Consider the following 15,779-nt stretch of genomic DNA (forward strand, 5'->3'; position numbering starts at 1 on the left):
ATAATATCGTATCGTGGGATGTATGGTGATTCCCACCTCTAGTGTACACCTGCCACTTGCAAGGCTGTATTGTTTGTAACAATGTTAATAATCAATAAATATCATAAAGAAGAGTGAAGGTTGATTTGAGGTAAAAATAGGAACTGCTCTTGCTCCTCTCTCATCTGCCCTCTTTTAATATACGATCTGAGTGCAGCGATGCTGCAATAGAGCGAGGGAAATTGATGCTAATGCAGCTACCGCTTCACCTCCAGTGATGGATCGGGAGCCACACTATGAAGACAAAGTGTGGACTCTGCAAAAGGAAGGGACTCATTCGTGTCTGATAGATGTATATTTGTTGTAGGCTGAGGTGCAATCAGCACTACCAAGCAGATCCAGTGTTTTCTTTAAGTTGTAATCAGGGAAATGAGCCTATAACTCCCGCTGTTAATCAATGAAGCTGTTTGCTGCATTAGGTGAAAGTATATGTAAACAGAACTGTTGAATTATTGGTGTTGATTGCAATAGATTTAGAGTCAGTGGATGCATAATTAGTCTTTCTTTGATGCAACAGTTGATGGGTAAATGAAATTCCTCTAACCGCTCCTGTGTCATTTGGGTTGGGTTGTCTTGGGGCTTGATCGTGTTAAAGCGACTGAATATAACTTAAGTTCATCCACTTACCGACAGTCTTCTGGTTGGTCAGGGTGAACACTGGATATCCATTCATCCATCCATGTTAAAGTTTATTCATCTGTAGTTGGTAATGATTCATTTACCTGTTGAACAGCTGCTGTAAATCCAGAAAAATTCACAACACTTGTTCCCTCAGTTAGTTTAAGCAGTACATCATATAACGTACAGTGTATTGTTTGTATTTATTTATTGCCTAGTTTTCCATGGCCACTCTGAAAATGTGAAACCAGTCTGTGGAGACTGATAATGAAAAGCTTTTATGTGGATTTTAGTGCATATAAAAGGTTTATTTACATATACATTTACAAATCAAACACTTATACGCTAACAGGGGACCTTACCAAGGAGTGATCCACACTCTACTTAAGTTTACTTTAAATATATGTATGCAGCACTTGATTTGGCTTGTATCGCTTTTCCTATTAATGACAGTACAGAGCATAAGAATTTTGAAAACAGAAGAAACGCAGCAATTCTTTTGTAGCTTTGTTTCGTCTGTGCAAGTGCTGGAGAGACGTAAGTGGAAGATAATTTTGTAGTCGCTGACAGATTATTAGAAAAGGTCTCAATTTTTATTGGAAAGGTCTGGAACAGTCAAGCCTGGAGAATGAGTGGAGTCTTTTGGTGAGCTCGGCCTTTCTCTGGCGCCTGTCTATATTATATCAGTGAAAACTGTTAAAAAGTACAGTAGCTTATCTGAATGGAAGGATGATCTGAATATTTGTCTGCAGCACATAAATGATCCTGGTGGGAGGACAGCTTTAGAACTGGGATGATAATAGGACCTGTACAAATGTGCAGTTGCCCTTGTTTTAAGTATGAAGTAAAAGCAGGAGACGATTGTTTAACTTAAATTTGAGTGTCCTAAAGTTTCATTTTTACAACAAAGAAACTTCATCTGACAAAAAAAGCATGGCAGTACCCTTCAGTGCTGCGGAAACCCAGAAAATATGTTAGATCTCGCTTTGTTTATCAAATATGAGAAGGAAAAGCAAGTCCTTTTAAAAATGTTATGACTTCCTGTGTTGACCAGTAAAATAATGCCCCATTCTTTTGACTTAAAGTGAGTCAGACGAATGATATTGCACCTTCAAGCTTTGATGGTGATGCCAAGAATGGTATGCATGCTGGTATGTTTTATTAAAAGGAATTATTGATGAATCATCCTCATGCGTGAATGATACATTACAGCCATAATTCTACACATGCGCCATAATGATGAAGAAAAGTGTATTCTTTTTAGACTCCCCTGCAGTGTGCACCATGGTGTTGCATGACAGGAAGCTGGTATTCTCATGCAGTATTTCCAGTCAAGATGGTATCTAGGAGCTAACCTCCATTCTTTGATTGGAGAAATGTTTCTCAGCTAAGACAGAAGAACTTTTAAATTTATTAAATTCTTTTTCCATTTCCCCAAAACTCTCTATTCCCCCTCTCTGTTTTTACTTTCTTCATCAACTTGCTGTATCACAGCATCATTAGATAAATTCCCAGGAAAGATTGTGCTAATGAACTGAACAGAGCAATCTCTGTCCCTTGTCTCACCCGCTAGCAGCCCTTAAGTTGTTAATGTCAAGTTGTAACTTATTATACGCCACTAGCCGTCCCTCTCCCTTCAGTCAGCACTCTGCTGTGCCAGTCGTGAGCACAGTTTGCCACAGGGAGCAGGAAATGTTCTTCTTTAAATGCGGTTTTGCTGCAGGTGTTGCAGTTTCACATTTAGAGTGGTTATTGCTGCTTAGCTAAATTTCTTTGGGTGTCAGCACAAGCCCTTTGCCAAAAAATAAATAAATAAAAATCATACACAGGCTCGTGCAAACCTTGCGCTCCCTGTGTCTTGGCTCAGTGGATGTTTGAATGGCAGGGACCTCGATCCAGCAGGTTCAATTAGCGGTGGTAGCTGCTCCGAGGTGTGGCCCCGTCATGAAAACATTTGACAAACAATCTGGCATCTGTTTAATTGTCTGGCCCAGACAGATGCTGATTGGACAACAGCAGCACGACACTGCACACTATTTTTATTTATTTATTTTTCTCCAGATTGAGGAGAGTGGAAAGAATAACTAACAAGCTTCACTCATTATCTCCCCATTACAAGCTCTGGGGAAAAAAGGGGGGGGCGAGGGGTGAATACGGAGGAGGTGGCAGAAAACAGAACCAGGTTATTCTCCTTCACATCACGGACGTCTGAGCTGGAAAATACTCCAATAGAGCAAACGCAAATGAGTGTCAGCCGCGGCCTAATTTGTTTTTCCTTCAAACGAGAACAATCTGTGATTGCATGTTGGTCATCATATTATATCGTCCTTTTCTTTTTTCTTTTGCAGGATGTCTGCTCCTCACTAAAAACGTAGACGGGCCTAAATTATACTAATGATGATATTTCATCATTCCCTGCAGGCACTGGGGAGCAGAAAATGGAATCTGATTCTACATGACTTAAATGATGCTATCTTTATGGCCAATAAATCCTGTTAGGGGAGTGTAAAAGATAGGCTTTTAATTCTGACTTTACCTCATGAGATGACATGACCCTCTTTACTCAGAGAGTAGTGTAACAGTTATATCTTAATCTTATTTAACAAATCCCATGGAAGTGCCTCTTTCATGTGTCATATGTGACAACCTCGTTCCCATGAATGTGACGTATAGTTCCACTTATACAAGAAGTTGTAGTGATTTTTTTTTTTTTTTTTTTGTTAATTTGTAAATTAATTTAATTTTTTTTTAAATGTAGTTGTATATTTTTGGTTGTTAACAGCACGCTAAAATATTAGCAAAATGTTTGAAAAAATTCAAGAATGCAGTGTAATGTTTACTATTTATAATTGATTTTTGCATAATAATGGAGTTCTGTGAGGAAGATGAATAAATTACTGTATATAGGCTTGTAATTTTTGAAGAGTAAAGGAAGGAACAGCTCAGTATTACTGGTCTTACTTCTAAACGAGGACCTCCTTATCTGTCATACACAGTGTGTGATGGATGCTCATGTTAAGATTCAAACTTTGGCCATATTTTTTTTTTTTTTTTTTAAATTGATTTTATTTTCAGTTACAACAGCATGTTAATAGAAAAACTTTGAACATACAGTACTTTTGGTGTTCAATATTTACAATACCCCAAAAAATAACAGAAAGAGAGGAGAAAAAACAAACAACAACAAAAAAAACCCCACAAATATAAAAATGAAATGTATAAGGGACACTCAGTGTACAGTTAACTACGATACTGATATAGAGATCTGGTATCAGGTCATGATAAGGTGGTCATTTTAAATGTTTCCATGTACATTAGAAATGGCTGCCATGCCTTAAGAAATTCAGTGGTTGAACCTGCCAGTGTATATTTCATCTATTCCAAATGCAAAAACCTGATGAGCCCTGCAAGCCACTGTTCATGTGTGGGAGGAGCTTCCTGCTTCCATCTTAAGTATAAGGCGCCTTGCAGTGAGTGAAGCAAAGGGCAATAGAATTCGAATAGTATTTTTGAGAGAGTGACGTTTCGAGGTATCACTCCAAAGATAGCTGTTAGAGCAGAAGGATCAAATTTAATGTTATACATCTCTGAAAAGGTATTAAATATAAGTTTCGAATGAATGAATCCCCGTGTGCTAAAACGTCAGACTGCTCTAAATAATAAATCATGCAGTGCTACTGTAGTGGAGTCCAAAAATGCAAATTTGATCGACTTTTAAAAAGGAAAAACATGCTTTATGATGGGATATTTTTTATTACTGGTGGCTAACTATGCGCTTCAGTTAGTGACATTTAAACTGACATTTGTGAGTTCAAATTTAAAACGTGTCACACGCACCATATTGTGCCAATGAGTAACCAAGCTCTTTATCAAGTGGAGTGGGGATCCAGAGGTGTCGTATAGGACATAAGCTACTTATGGCATTTTTGTCTAAAGGATCAGATTGGATGTAGTACAGGGGAACAGTCTGTGATCCTCTCTGCAAAGAGATGAGCTCTTGGCTGGTTGCAGACTAAGGATTTCGTCCCTCTCTGGTAGCAGGAGTGGTTGAAGGGTTGTGGATGTGAGCCAGTCAGTGGCAGATGGGTGATGGAGATTTCAGGGGTGTAGCTGTGGGTAGAGAATTGAGATCCCCGTGTAGCACCAAGCGCTTGGCCCTCTTGTCTAGCCCGCCATTGCTATCAGCTCATTCTTGTAAGCAGAAATATGAATCATTTAGTTGGATTTTTTTTTTTTTTTTTTTTTCTGAAAAGGCCAACAGAAGTAACCAGGTTATGCATCTTAGCCTCACACAGTGATTTAAAAGACCAAAGGTAGGAATCCAGAGTATAGCTGATTTTCTGTGAATATGGAGATAATATGTAGAGACGATGAGTGACAGCTCATAAAATCCAAAGAGACCATAATTTCATCTAAAAATGCCACCCTGGAACATTCTGAGTAGAGAGCTTCTCATTATCCTTCCAAAGGATGTTTTCCCGCGTCCCCTGGCCCTCGGCAGACTGACAGAACTTCAAAACCTAGTTGAACTAATCAACCATTTTCCAACATGGGTTTTTTATTCTTGCGTTAAGTTCATTGTCAATTTCCGCCCTCCTTTTCTCTCAGCATCTTGTCTGTGAGCAACAAAACAAAAGTAATTAGTGTCTGTCATCGCTAAAGGCTTCTGTAGCTTCATCTAATCTTTCCCATGCATGCATATGCATACCCAGAGGAGAAGAGAGGAACCTAATGAACTATGTGGGTTTAGAAAGGGCTACAAAGAGAAACCGCAGAGCTCGAGAGTTTGGGAATGGCCCGATGGCTTGTCTTCCACAATATAATACAATGTGCATCTCAAGTCTGCCTGCTTAGCTGGTGAGACAAATTGAATCTACTCTTGCAGTAGTGTCTCCTTGTGTAGTGACAAGTGCAACTGATGCACTCAGAAACAAGTGGGAGAAGGAAATGATCTAGCTCTTCTGTGAAACAATGCATGCCTCCAGTAATAGATTATGACACAAGTCGTGGAAGAAACAGACATTGAAAAATTGCATAGATGCTGGTTGTGTTTATGAAGGATGCTTCTTGTTTCTGAAGCAGCTGTCTGTACTCACTTCAGTAGTCTTGAGTGTTTTTTGTCCTTGACATGTTTTACGCATTGCTTTTATGTATTTATAGTCCGCCTTTCTCTCCTTTTCCCCATGCACGCGCTCAGATTTGCAGACTCTATCCGCGGGATGCTGAAGTTGATCCTGGTGCTGATGCTGGCAGGAGCCTCACTGGCCTCTACGTGGTTCACACTCACCTGTCTGACCAGCTATACCCACCTCCCCTCCACTTCAGGTGAGTCCACAGCTGCATAAAATCTGTGTACCTGTGTCACCCAATCTTTATCCAGTGTGGATGGAAACCTCTTCAGTACATGCAGGTCACAATAACGGAGGTCTCACAGGCTCTACTGTATATCTGCTACATATTCATCAAAACCAGTTCATTCATTGATATCAGTGATAAACCTATTTAGGACATGTGTTAACTTGGCTGCCTTTTCCAAAGCCAAACCAAAAGGCAGAGCAGCATGTCACCCGAAGCCACTAATTTTAGTCATCATCATCCATCATCATTCTCCAAGCCCTGGAACTGCCACTTAGCCCAGACACTGGCAGTCTGCAGCTGCCAGGCTCCATCCACCTGGCATCTCATAGAAGAGGGTGGTATGACACTGCAACAAAATCTGCCAAAACCAGTTATTATCCTAGTGTGGGACGGTCACTAGCATTTAAACACCGATAAGCATAATCTTTGGTTTCTGAGAACAAGCGAACAGGTTTTGGGGGGAAATGAAATCCTCTATCTGATTTATTACCCATGCAACACAAGTCTGTGGGCCAGAAACCCCAAATTCTAGTATAGTCCCTCAGGAAAATATTCTGTGTTCTTGGGTAGTTGTGATCAATCATGTCTCTTTCCTTCAAGGGATCTTCTTAAACCTGTTAGGAGCTGGTGGCATATAGGCTAATCTTATAACACGAGGCGCGTGTGCAGCGGCTGCAGCGTTTGATTTGAGCTCTTTGGTAGCACTGAATGAAAAGAATCAGGGGGGACAGCTGCAGCGTGGCGGTTAGATTCCCAGTCACAGGCAGGCAAGTGGGCACGCTGGGCCCTCAGAGGCACTGTGATTAAAGGGACGTGCAGGCTAATGGGGAGCTCGTTTGGACCAATCTGCTTTGATAAGGGAGATTGAGGGTGCCGTGATGCTCCAGAGGTGACTGCTTAATCTCGCCGCACATCCACTCTAATACACATTCACGTGTTTTACTTTAGGGCCAGCTGAGGTCTGCAGCTGGGACGAGAGTACGCAAGTGCCTAACTTACTGAAACATTTCTGATTGGTCTGCAAAGAAGAACACACAAAAACAAACCTGAATTATATTTTCTTTTTCCCCACTTCAGCACATAAATCAGCAGGTGTATCCAGTGCGAACACATGATTCTCATCATGCACAAAGAGCAAATGAGACGAGCTGTTTATTATATGGACATCTGTGCATTTTGGAAGTAAAAAAAGGAATTTGATTTTTAATGTACTGTTGAATCTATGAAATGCATTTTGATTCAGAATAGGAATTAAGTTTTTTGTTACATACATTTATGGAAACACAAACCAAGTGCATTAAAAACACCACCCAGGCCTGTACTGTTATATTTGCACCTGCTACCTTTAAAGCGGTCCTTTCTAAAACTGAGCACATAAAGTGGGAATAGAATAACAACAGAGTAAGGCAGAAAAACACATTTCAAATTGCAAAACTGCCACATTCAGCTAATCAGTGTGACACTTCAGACCGGGTATAAGTGATGGCGGGCTTGGGGTAGATGTGACTTGTTGTTTGGGTTACAAACTGGCCATTTTCTGTCAATACACCTACAGTATATTGCTTTTGTTTGTGTTAAATTGCCACCTGAAGGGCTGGCAAATGAAATGTTGTTTTTAGGATGAGGGTTCGTCATAAATCTCAGTGCTGCTGAAAACAAATGGTAGCGTACGAAGCTGTGGAAGGTGGAATAAATCACTACCGCTGTTCCATAAAGTTGACCAGTATGGCATCTTTTTAAAAAAAATTGCTCATTTGAGCTTTGAAACCCTCTTTCATCAAAGCTTCCAATTAAACTGTAGCTTATTCTGCCCCACTCTTTGTTTCCACAGCAATCCTGTACACTTCCTGCATCCTGGTTGGCATTTTTATTAACAGCAGTGTTCCAATATTCTTGGAGCTGTTCATTGAGACGGTGTACCCGGTCCCTGAAGGCATCACCTGTGGAGTCGTCACTTTCCTGGGTAACCTCGTCACGGGGCTGCTCCTCTTCTTCCTCACCTTTTACTGTAAAGGTATGCTAAAAACATGAATAATCATTCGTTCATTTAATGCGCTCATTGTCACCCCTATTCTGCTCTCGTTTAGTGTCGTGGGGTAAGGACAACACCAGTTAAAGCACTAATTTGTGTAATTTAAGAGGCTCTACTTGCAAAAGTGTAATATAGTAGTCATAATAAACAGTTCTCATCTCTGAGAAAACAATGCTATCTGTGTTACTGCTAAACAATCCCCTTATGCTTACTTTGAAAGTCCAGTCATCGCTACACAGCTAGCCCTGCCTCTGTCTTGTCGACTGGGTGAGCATGTTTTGTTGTTGTTGTTGTTGTGGCAGTCCTTGACATCAGCTGCCTCTTTAGTAAGTTGTTCTGACAGAATGACTTCAAGTCCACCGTCTTGGACTGCATGTGGCAACACTAGCCTTTGTTCTGTTCTGGAGCTCCACTGTGATCTCAAGGGTCGGCCTTAGGAGGTGGTAAACACTGGTTTCTGAGGAGGACAAGTACTTCTGTCATCAGCTGCAGGCCAATGCCAAGGAGTTGGAGTTCATTCAGCAGCCCGGATGCTGGATTAACTGGAAACTCACTGGAGACACATCTGATTACACTGATTGCCTATTTGCTTCTATATATATGTTACAAAATGATTTAGATATTTGCTCAAGACAACTTCCTTAAACTTATTAGGAAATCACAAAGTGTTTGCGTGCGTGTGCCCCAGCGTGCATGCACATGCTCTTGCCCAGCATGAATAGAGGTGAAATCTGTTGGAAACACTGATAATTATATCTTCATTAGTATAGTGGCTTTCAAATAGTGGGGCATAAAGGCGCTGCAGGTGGGGCGCAGACAGCCAAGTGAGAAAATGTGAAGCGAAATTAGTTTGCATTTTATTTTTATTTTTAATATGTGGGGGGTATAAAAACAAAGAAGCGCTGCTGCTGCTGTTGCTGCTGTTGCTGCTGCTGCTGTTGCTGCTGCTGCTGTTGCACTGACCTTTATTCTATTTTGATTCGATTAAGATTCAAGTTGAATCCTTTTTTTTTTTTTTTTACTGTTGATGTTTGATGGAAAAACTCTGTAGAGAACCTTTTCAGCTTTTGAAGAGTGGCGTGCCAGAAAGTGTGAAAACTACTGCATTGGTGTATCATCACTAAGAGCAGCTGTAATTTCTCATAGATGGCAAGTTGGGGTTCTTCTTTCTGTTTTGTTTTTGCTGGCTTTGCCCAGTTTCTACAGTAGCTGAAGATTAGAGAGGTTTTCTGTTCCTGTAAAGGTTTCTCGCACCTCCCAAAATCTGGAGTTTTCATTGTTTACAAAAATCCATTTCAAGCCCTATAGATGCGGCAGATAAGAGGGGGGGGCAGCAGGAAAATTAGGTTTCTGTGCGATTGACATGTTTAGGACAAAGAGAGAAACTTCCTGCTGTAATTTAGCCACAGCCTCACCTTTTGTTGACAGCGTGACAGAGTTTGATATAATAACCTGCTTCTCTTCTACCTTCATGGCTTTGACAGGAGGAAGTGAAAGTAAACCAAACCTAAAAGTGTGTCTGTGTGTGCGTACATGCATGGATAGGTGCGTGTATTTACAACCACGTGAATGTGGGTGTTGGTGTGAACACGGGACCATGTTTTTCCATGTGATCTTTGCCCACCTGCCTTCAGTTTCTCTGTAAGTTTTGTTGTTCAAAGCTCCAATTATCTGCTATTACACATCCATCACAGACAGGCACTTCTTTCACCCTGTTTGTTTGAATGAATACGATATTTTCAGAAGCCTATAAATATTTATGAGCTTCATTTCCGAAGTCCTTCTGATTGCTCCAAGGCAGCGGCTGCCTGAAAACTGCATCTCAATCCTGCCTTCTGGGTTGTTTTGCCAGTGCAGAGGGAATACGAATGTTTGACCAGAGGCCCTCGGGACCCACTAACAAGTACAACAACCAGATCATGAAACCTGCTTGCCTTGCTGGGAGGGAGGGGAAAAAGGCTGTAACGTGATACAGATGGCATTATGGGACAATTTCAAGACTTCAGCTAACAATTTTCATCCTGGGTTAATCTGTAGGTCATATTTGAAAATGGTGAAATGTTGCCGAGGTGAAGTTCACAGCATTTTTTTTTTACTTTTCTTTTCCCATTTCCCAAGTGTCAGTAATTTGTTGTGGATACTTGCTGTGCGGCTGTCATTTTAGGATATTCTTGTTATTTTATGAGCTGAGATGGCCTCCAGCAATTTAAAATGTGTAACTGAAGCACTGCAGTACACTTTCACTGACGTGCAAGTTCCTAGTCCACGTTTGAGCACCTCCTGTCTTCTGAGAAATTATTTTGTCAGTTTTAGTTTGCAGAACTAAACGTACCTGCTGCGGTCACAACTTTCTTACCCAAATAGATGGTAGAAAAACTCTGAGCTCAGATTGTTTTACTTCCAAGATTACAGCAGCAAAGTAGACATTTGGGACTTGAGTCATCTGATAGAGCGGCCGTTTAAGATAGTTGGATTTTAACTAAAATTTTACAATTCCAATTTATTTGCTATTAGAAACAGGTTTTCAGTTACACCAGTAAGTCAGATGAAGTATTTTCATGGAAGAAAATACAAATCTGTTAGTTTTTTTGTTTTTTTTTCTTTTATTAGGCTCAATAACGGGTAGATTGTCTCTCTATATAACCCAGTGATGAAGCGATGACCTGTCCAGTGTGTACTGTATCCACCCTGTGTCAGCTGTTATAGTCTTCAACCACTCTGCAACACTGAGTTGGATAACCAGTTAAAAAAAAAAGATTGATGGAACCGGAAACGTGTCAGTACAGTAGTAAATCATAGATCACACAGAATTGCTTTGGGTAGAGCAGCTGCACACATGGACACACACACTAATCACAAGAGTAGAACTTATAAAGTATACATGCTGTACCCTCTGCTCCACACCCATCTGCAGCGCCTACTGATGGACTGCTTTGTCTGTGTGTGTGTCTGTGTGTGGTCCATTCTTTGCATGTTATTGTGCACTTAATATACTGCTGCCTGTCTGTGTGTATGCACACGTGTGTCTTTTTGAGCAAAGGTGTGTGTGTCTGTGTGTGCGTGTGTAGGTGGGTGGGTGAGCCAAAGGGTTTCTGTTGTGCTGAGATGAGTCCTGACAACTTCCTGTGACAGCTGGGGAGAAGATCAAGCTGAGATGATGGAGGCCTTTGCTGCTCTTTTTTTTTCACTTCTCACCCTGAAGTTGGGAAGGATGTATCGGAGTTCTCTTGTCAGTTCTCACTGCTGCAGGCAGTTTAATTTGAGTTTGCAGAATCTGTGCCGATTGCCACCTACAGTCTGTTTTACCTGCCAAATTAGCATGAAATCAACCATTCTCTGAGGTCAGATGTCATTGGTAAGATAAATTAGTGTGTTGTGCATATAATGATATAAATGGTGTAATTTGGTTGTCGGAAAGTTGGATGTATAGACAAAGTAAAATATGAGCCTGTGGGCCCAGCAGTGAGGGAATCTGGTGACTGTTAAGATATTTAGCTGGCATGTTCACTTGAAATCAATGCATAGTTGTTCTTGGTGACCAGGGTTTATCTACAGAAACGTTTCCTGATTGCAGAGGGGTCTTCCAGAATTATTGAATAGTTTGAAGTGATGCAAATTATGTTCTTAAACTAAAAGAACACCTATATGAATTTTGAACCAATGTAAAGCACTATACACAGTCATCCTCACCATGTCAAATGATGGAGTATCCTTTGCTATCCGTTTGCTTCCATACTTCCAGCAGAGTTTTGGAGACTTATAGGCTCAACTTCAAGGCACAGTGACATCAGTTTCAGCTTACCACAGATAGATGGGTATCTGTCTGTCTCATCTGACCTAATTACCAGATCAGTGCAGAACTGTTCTTTTAAAAAAAAGTAATCCTCACATACAGTACTGTGTCAAAGTCTTGAGGTACTCCTAATTTCTTTATATTTTATTAGGTATATTTGTGCAGCGATTTATTGGTAAAACAAAAACATGCATGGAGTTACAGCACAGCCTGAACTCTTTGGCAGGTTTCTTGTCATTTCTTTAAGCAGTCTTCAGGAATAATTCTCCAGGCTTCTTGAAGGACATTCAAAGGTCTTCTTTGGATTTTGGCTGCTTTTTGCTGCATTTTCTGTCATATGGATCCCACATTGCTTAAGTAATGAGATCCAGGATCCTGGGAGCCCAGTTCAACGCTGATAATGTCCCTTTGAGTGTTTTAAAATTCATATGAGTTTGCTGGCAGCACGCTGAGATGTTTTTGGCTAATACTTCTTTGGGAATCACCTTGTTAGTGCAAAAATATAATTTCATCTTTCCTATTTCTTTAGCTGAATCTATGAAAAATGTGTTTTAAGTGCTTAAAGATGTAGTTTTTGAAACTGGTTCTTTGCTAAGTTGTCTAGTATATGTAGACATAACTAAGTTCACTATTTCAGTTAGGTGCTTTTTTTTAAATGCCTGAATGATTTATCGGTCACTGTAAGGTGGATTTAACCCCCCTAACACGCGCACATGCACGCACGCAGACACACACCTCTGAAAGTAATCAGGTATAAAGACCGGACTGAAAAGCAGCCAAGAAAAGTCCAAAAGAAAACCTTGAAAGACCTTCGTTGGTGTAAATGTAATGTGGGAGAAGTGTCCAATTTGAGCGTGGATATTAAACTGTGACTGTAACCATTGATTTTTAAAAAACAAAAGGCAGGTGGGCGTGTCCTGCCTGGTCTATAAATTGGCAGCACTCTGTTATGTTTGTTCTCTTGAACAGATCACTCCTGCAAGAATAAATTTAGATTATTATGTAAATTCCCTTTGGAGTGTTTTAGTGGGCTGGCTAATTGCTCTAATTTCCTTTCTTTACTCTCATATTGTATTTAGCAAGTAATGTGCAAACTTCAAACCCCCTTCACCTTCTGATATTCATGAATATGGCAAGTTTAGCCTTTAAAGATGTCCACCTGTTCCCAGTTTATTGTTCATTTTAGGGTTTTCCTTTTGGCTGCCCACTGCCTCGTTATGCATTCTGAATTATAGCTCCTTCTCCCTGAGAGCGAGGGGGCGTTTATGAATTTACCCTCTTGTCCGTTTTAATATCTGTGAGGAGCTGGTTTTGGATCAGTGAGCTCTAACTGGCCTCTTGACTGTCATGTTTTAAAAATCCCCAAAAGTCTCTAAACCATGTGACTCAGAAACGTGAACAGAGCCTCTGGGCCGTATATCTGTACTTGTCCCTCTTTTCCGATTTCATCTGCTGCGCATTTGTGTCATTTGGTAGCGAGCGTGGAGCGGAATGCAAATCAGCAGAGAGGTAGTGTGGAGGAAGAAGAGTGTTAGGAGGTGGAGGATGAGTTGAACTTCAGTTGCATAGGAGGAAAACACAAATTATTCACTATTGAGAAATAATTAGCACAGTTCTAAGGTCCCGGGATTTTTTTTTTTTCTTTTTCTTTTGGCTTAACTTTATATTCTCTGAAGTGAAAATGCCTTCGCTGACCTTTTCAAGCCCCTATAAAGATGGCGGAGAAGTTAAAAAGAAAGAAGGAAAAGGCAAACAACCTTTCTTTGTAGGACTCAGTCATTCCTGAGAGAATAAAAGCCTGTTTCATTTGCTGCTGTTCATTTTTCCAACAGTGCCAGACACACCTTTGCACTCATTCTCAGTGATCTCGCCAAAGTAAGTGTACTCACCAACCTGTACGCAGACAGTTTTCATTTTGTGATGGATGGTCTTTACACCAAGCTGAGGTAGCTATCTTCATGTGTGACCCCAATCCTCTCAAACAAAGGCGACGTCCATAAAGGAGAAGCGAGCTTCATTAATTATACCGCTGCATTGACCTCAATTAAGACTGATTAAGGCCATAAGATGCTTGTCGGCACACGTCTCAGTCTTCATCTGTAGCACCTTTCTGCTGACCGTGGCAGCCATAGTAATGGGCTGTTATTATGATTAACTGTCCAGTGTTGACAGCGGTGTCCTCTGACTGCGATCATACAGTCACAGTGAACCCAGTGTAGTTCATGACATCAGCGATCAGTCGGATTGCCATTTGTGGCTGATGTCCTGTTGTTAGAATTAGGAGACTGTGATGATGGTCAAGAATGCCATCTTACATCTTACTCGAATCAAAAAAATCAGAATAAGTAAGTATTAAAACTTTAGTAAAGTTGAATAACAAAAACATGAGCGTGACCGGTTTATTTATTTGGATCCCTCTACCATTCACAATGTCTAATCAAGTCCATATGTATCCTTTTCCATTCCCACAAGAACTGTTATTCATAAGAGCTTTGAGCTTGACTGTAATATTCATAGTGTCTGCGTGTGCCCCTCTGCTGCCCGTGCAGAAATGCTGTCATTAGGATTATTTATGGAATAGTAATATCTTAAACTGGGTTAGGTCTGATCAAGAACAAGGTCTTTGGCAGTATTAACACAACTTCACAAAATAGCAATTGATCCGATGGCTTGAAATATAACTTTGCCACCTGTTGCATGCAGCCTGTATCCTTGTATACAGTGATCATGATCTTATTGGCATTGGCTTTTTCTTTTTTTGTAGATGCTGATGTTAGATGTTTGAGTGATTTGATACAATGAAAGTCACCAAAAAAAGTAATTCTTTTACTTTTATTTCCCCCCTTTGCGCTGGGAAAACACAAGTCTGTTATAGATAAATGGCTCATCTTTTTTTAAGACTTTCAGGTCTTCATCATTTGATTTTGGAACATTGAGGGCAGAACATCTAAAGATCAACCTTGGCCACTGACATGGATAAATGTCACGTTTTTTGGCGACACATTGACAACCGCCAGCGCGGCCATGATAATAAACATCCTCTGGATGTGATCTGAGCTTTTCCTGTTAATTGGTTTCACAGATCGCTACAAGCCGACACAATGATTTCAACTGATCACCACAATAATGTGAGATGATTATTACTGCAAGTGCTGTAATGCTTCTTATCTATTTGTTGGTTCTGAGACTACAAATACAGATCCGACCAAATGTTTGCTCTGCGGTGTCATGTATACTGTCAGACAATACCACGGGTATGCCAATGTGTCCTAATGAGCAGGCTGCATGCTCTGTGAACAGAGGGGCAGACGATGTCATGCTGCACATTTAGTTTTGCTCTGTCGTTGCAGTTACATTCCACCATAGCAGCTGGAATAAACCAGACAAGGTTTGGAAATTAAAAAACAAAACAAAACACTGGCATTAAGTTTTACAGTTCATTCATCCTCATAATGCCATAGCAGCACTGACAGGGACAATTAGTAGGGACTGGTAGAGATACGAGGACAAAAAAGAATGAGAGAGAAAAGAGAGACTTCTTTACAGAAATAGGTTTTACCAGCTCCTTGGCTTCTATTTCATAAAATATTCCCCGTCATCACCACCTTCCTATTAGACAACCTGTTTATCAGTAACTTAAAAATCCCACAAAGTGCTTCAGTGCTGAGTATAAAAGCCTAATAATCAAATATGTAACCGCATGAGGAAAAGCACAAGAGGGAATTTATAAAAAAAATCCAAAATACTGTAGAAAAATGATGAAAATGCGTTTGAAACGCTTTTTTTTTCTTTTTCTTTTTCTTTTTTTCTCCAAGCATTTTAAGTGTTTCAAAACCAATAGTCCATACAGTAAGTGCTCAGCCTTGAGTTTAAAACAGAAATCAGCTGCTCGCTACGTTGAAGGAAAGTTTGCAGGAATGCAACACATCTCGAGCCAGA

The 15,779-nt window shown here is 40.4% G+C and overlaps 1 protein-coding gene across 1 annotated transcript in view; it reads left to right on the top strand.

Annotated features, from left to right (window-relative positions):
* The window catches only part of slc49a4 (solute carrier family 49 member 4), a 45,021-nt gene that overhangs the window by 25,261 nt on the left and 3,981 nt on the right, over positions 1-15,779 (top strand). The window contains exons 7-8 of the mRNA XM_003454901.5: positions 5,855-5,982; positions 7,847-8,029. Of these exons, the coding sequence (XP_003454949.1) occupies positions 5,855-5,982; positions 7,847-8,029 (311 nt within the window). The remainder of the gene's footprint in view (positions 1-5,854; positions 5,983-7,846; positions 8,030-15,779) is intronic.

Source organism: Oreochromis niloticus, linkage group LG16, assembly GCF_001858045.2.
Source record: "Oreochromis niloticus isolate F11D_XX linkage group LG16, O_niloticus_UMD_NMBU, whole genome shotgun sequence".
In the NCBI taxonomy this organism is placed as follows: Eukaryota; Metazoa; Chordata; class Actinopteri; order Cichliformes; family Cichlidae; genus Oreochromis; species Oreochromis niloticus.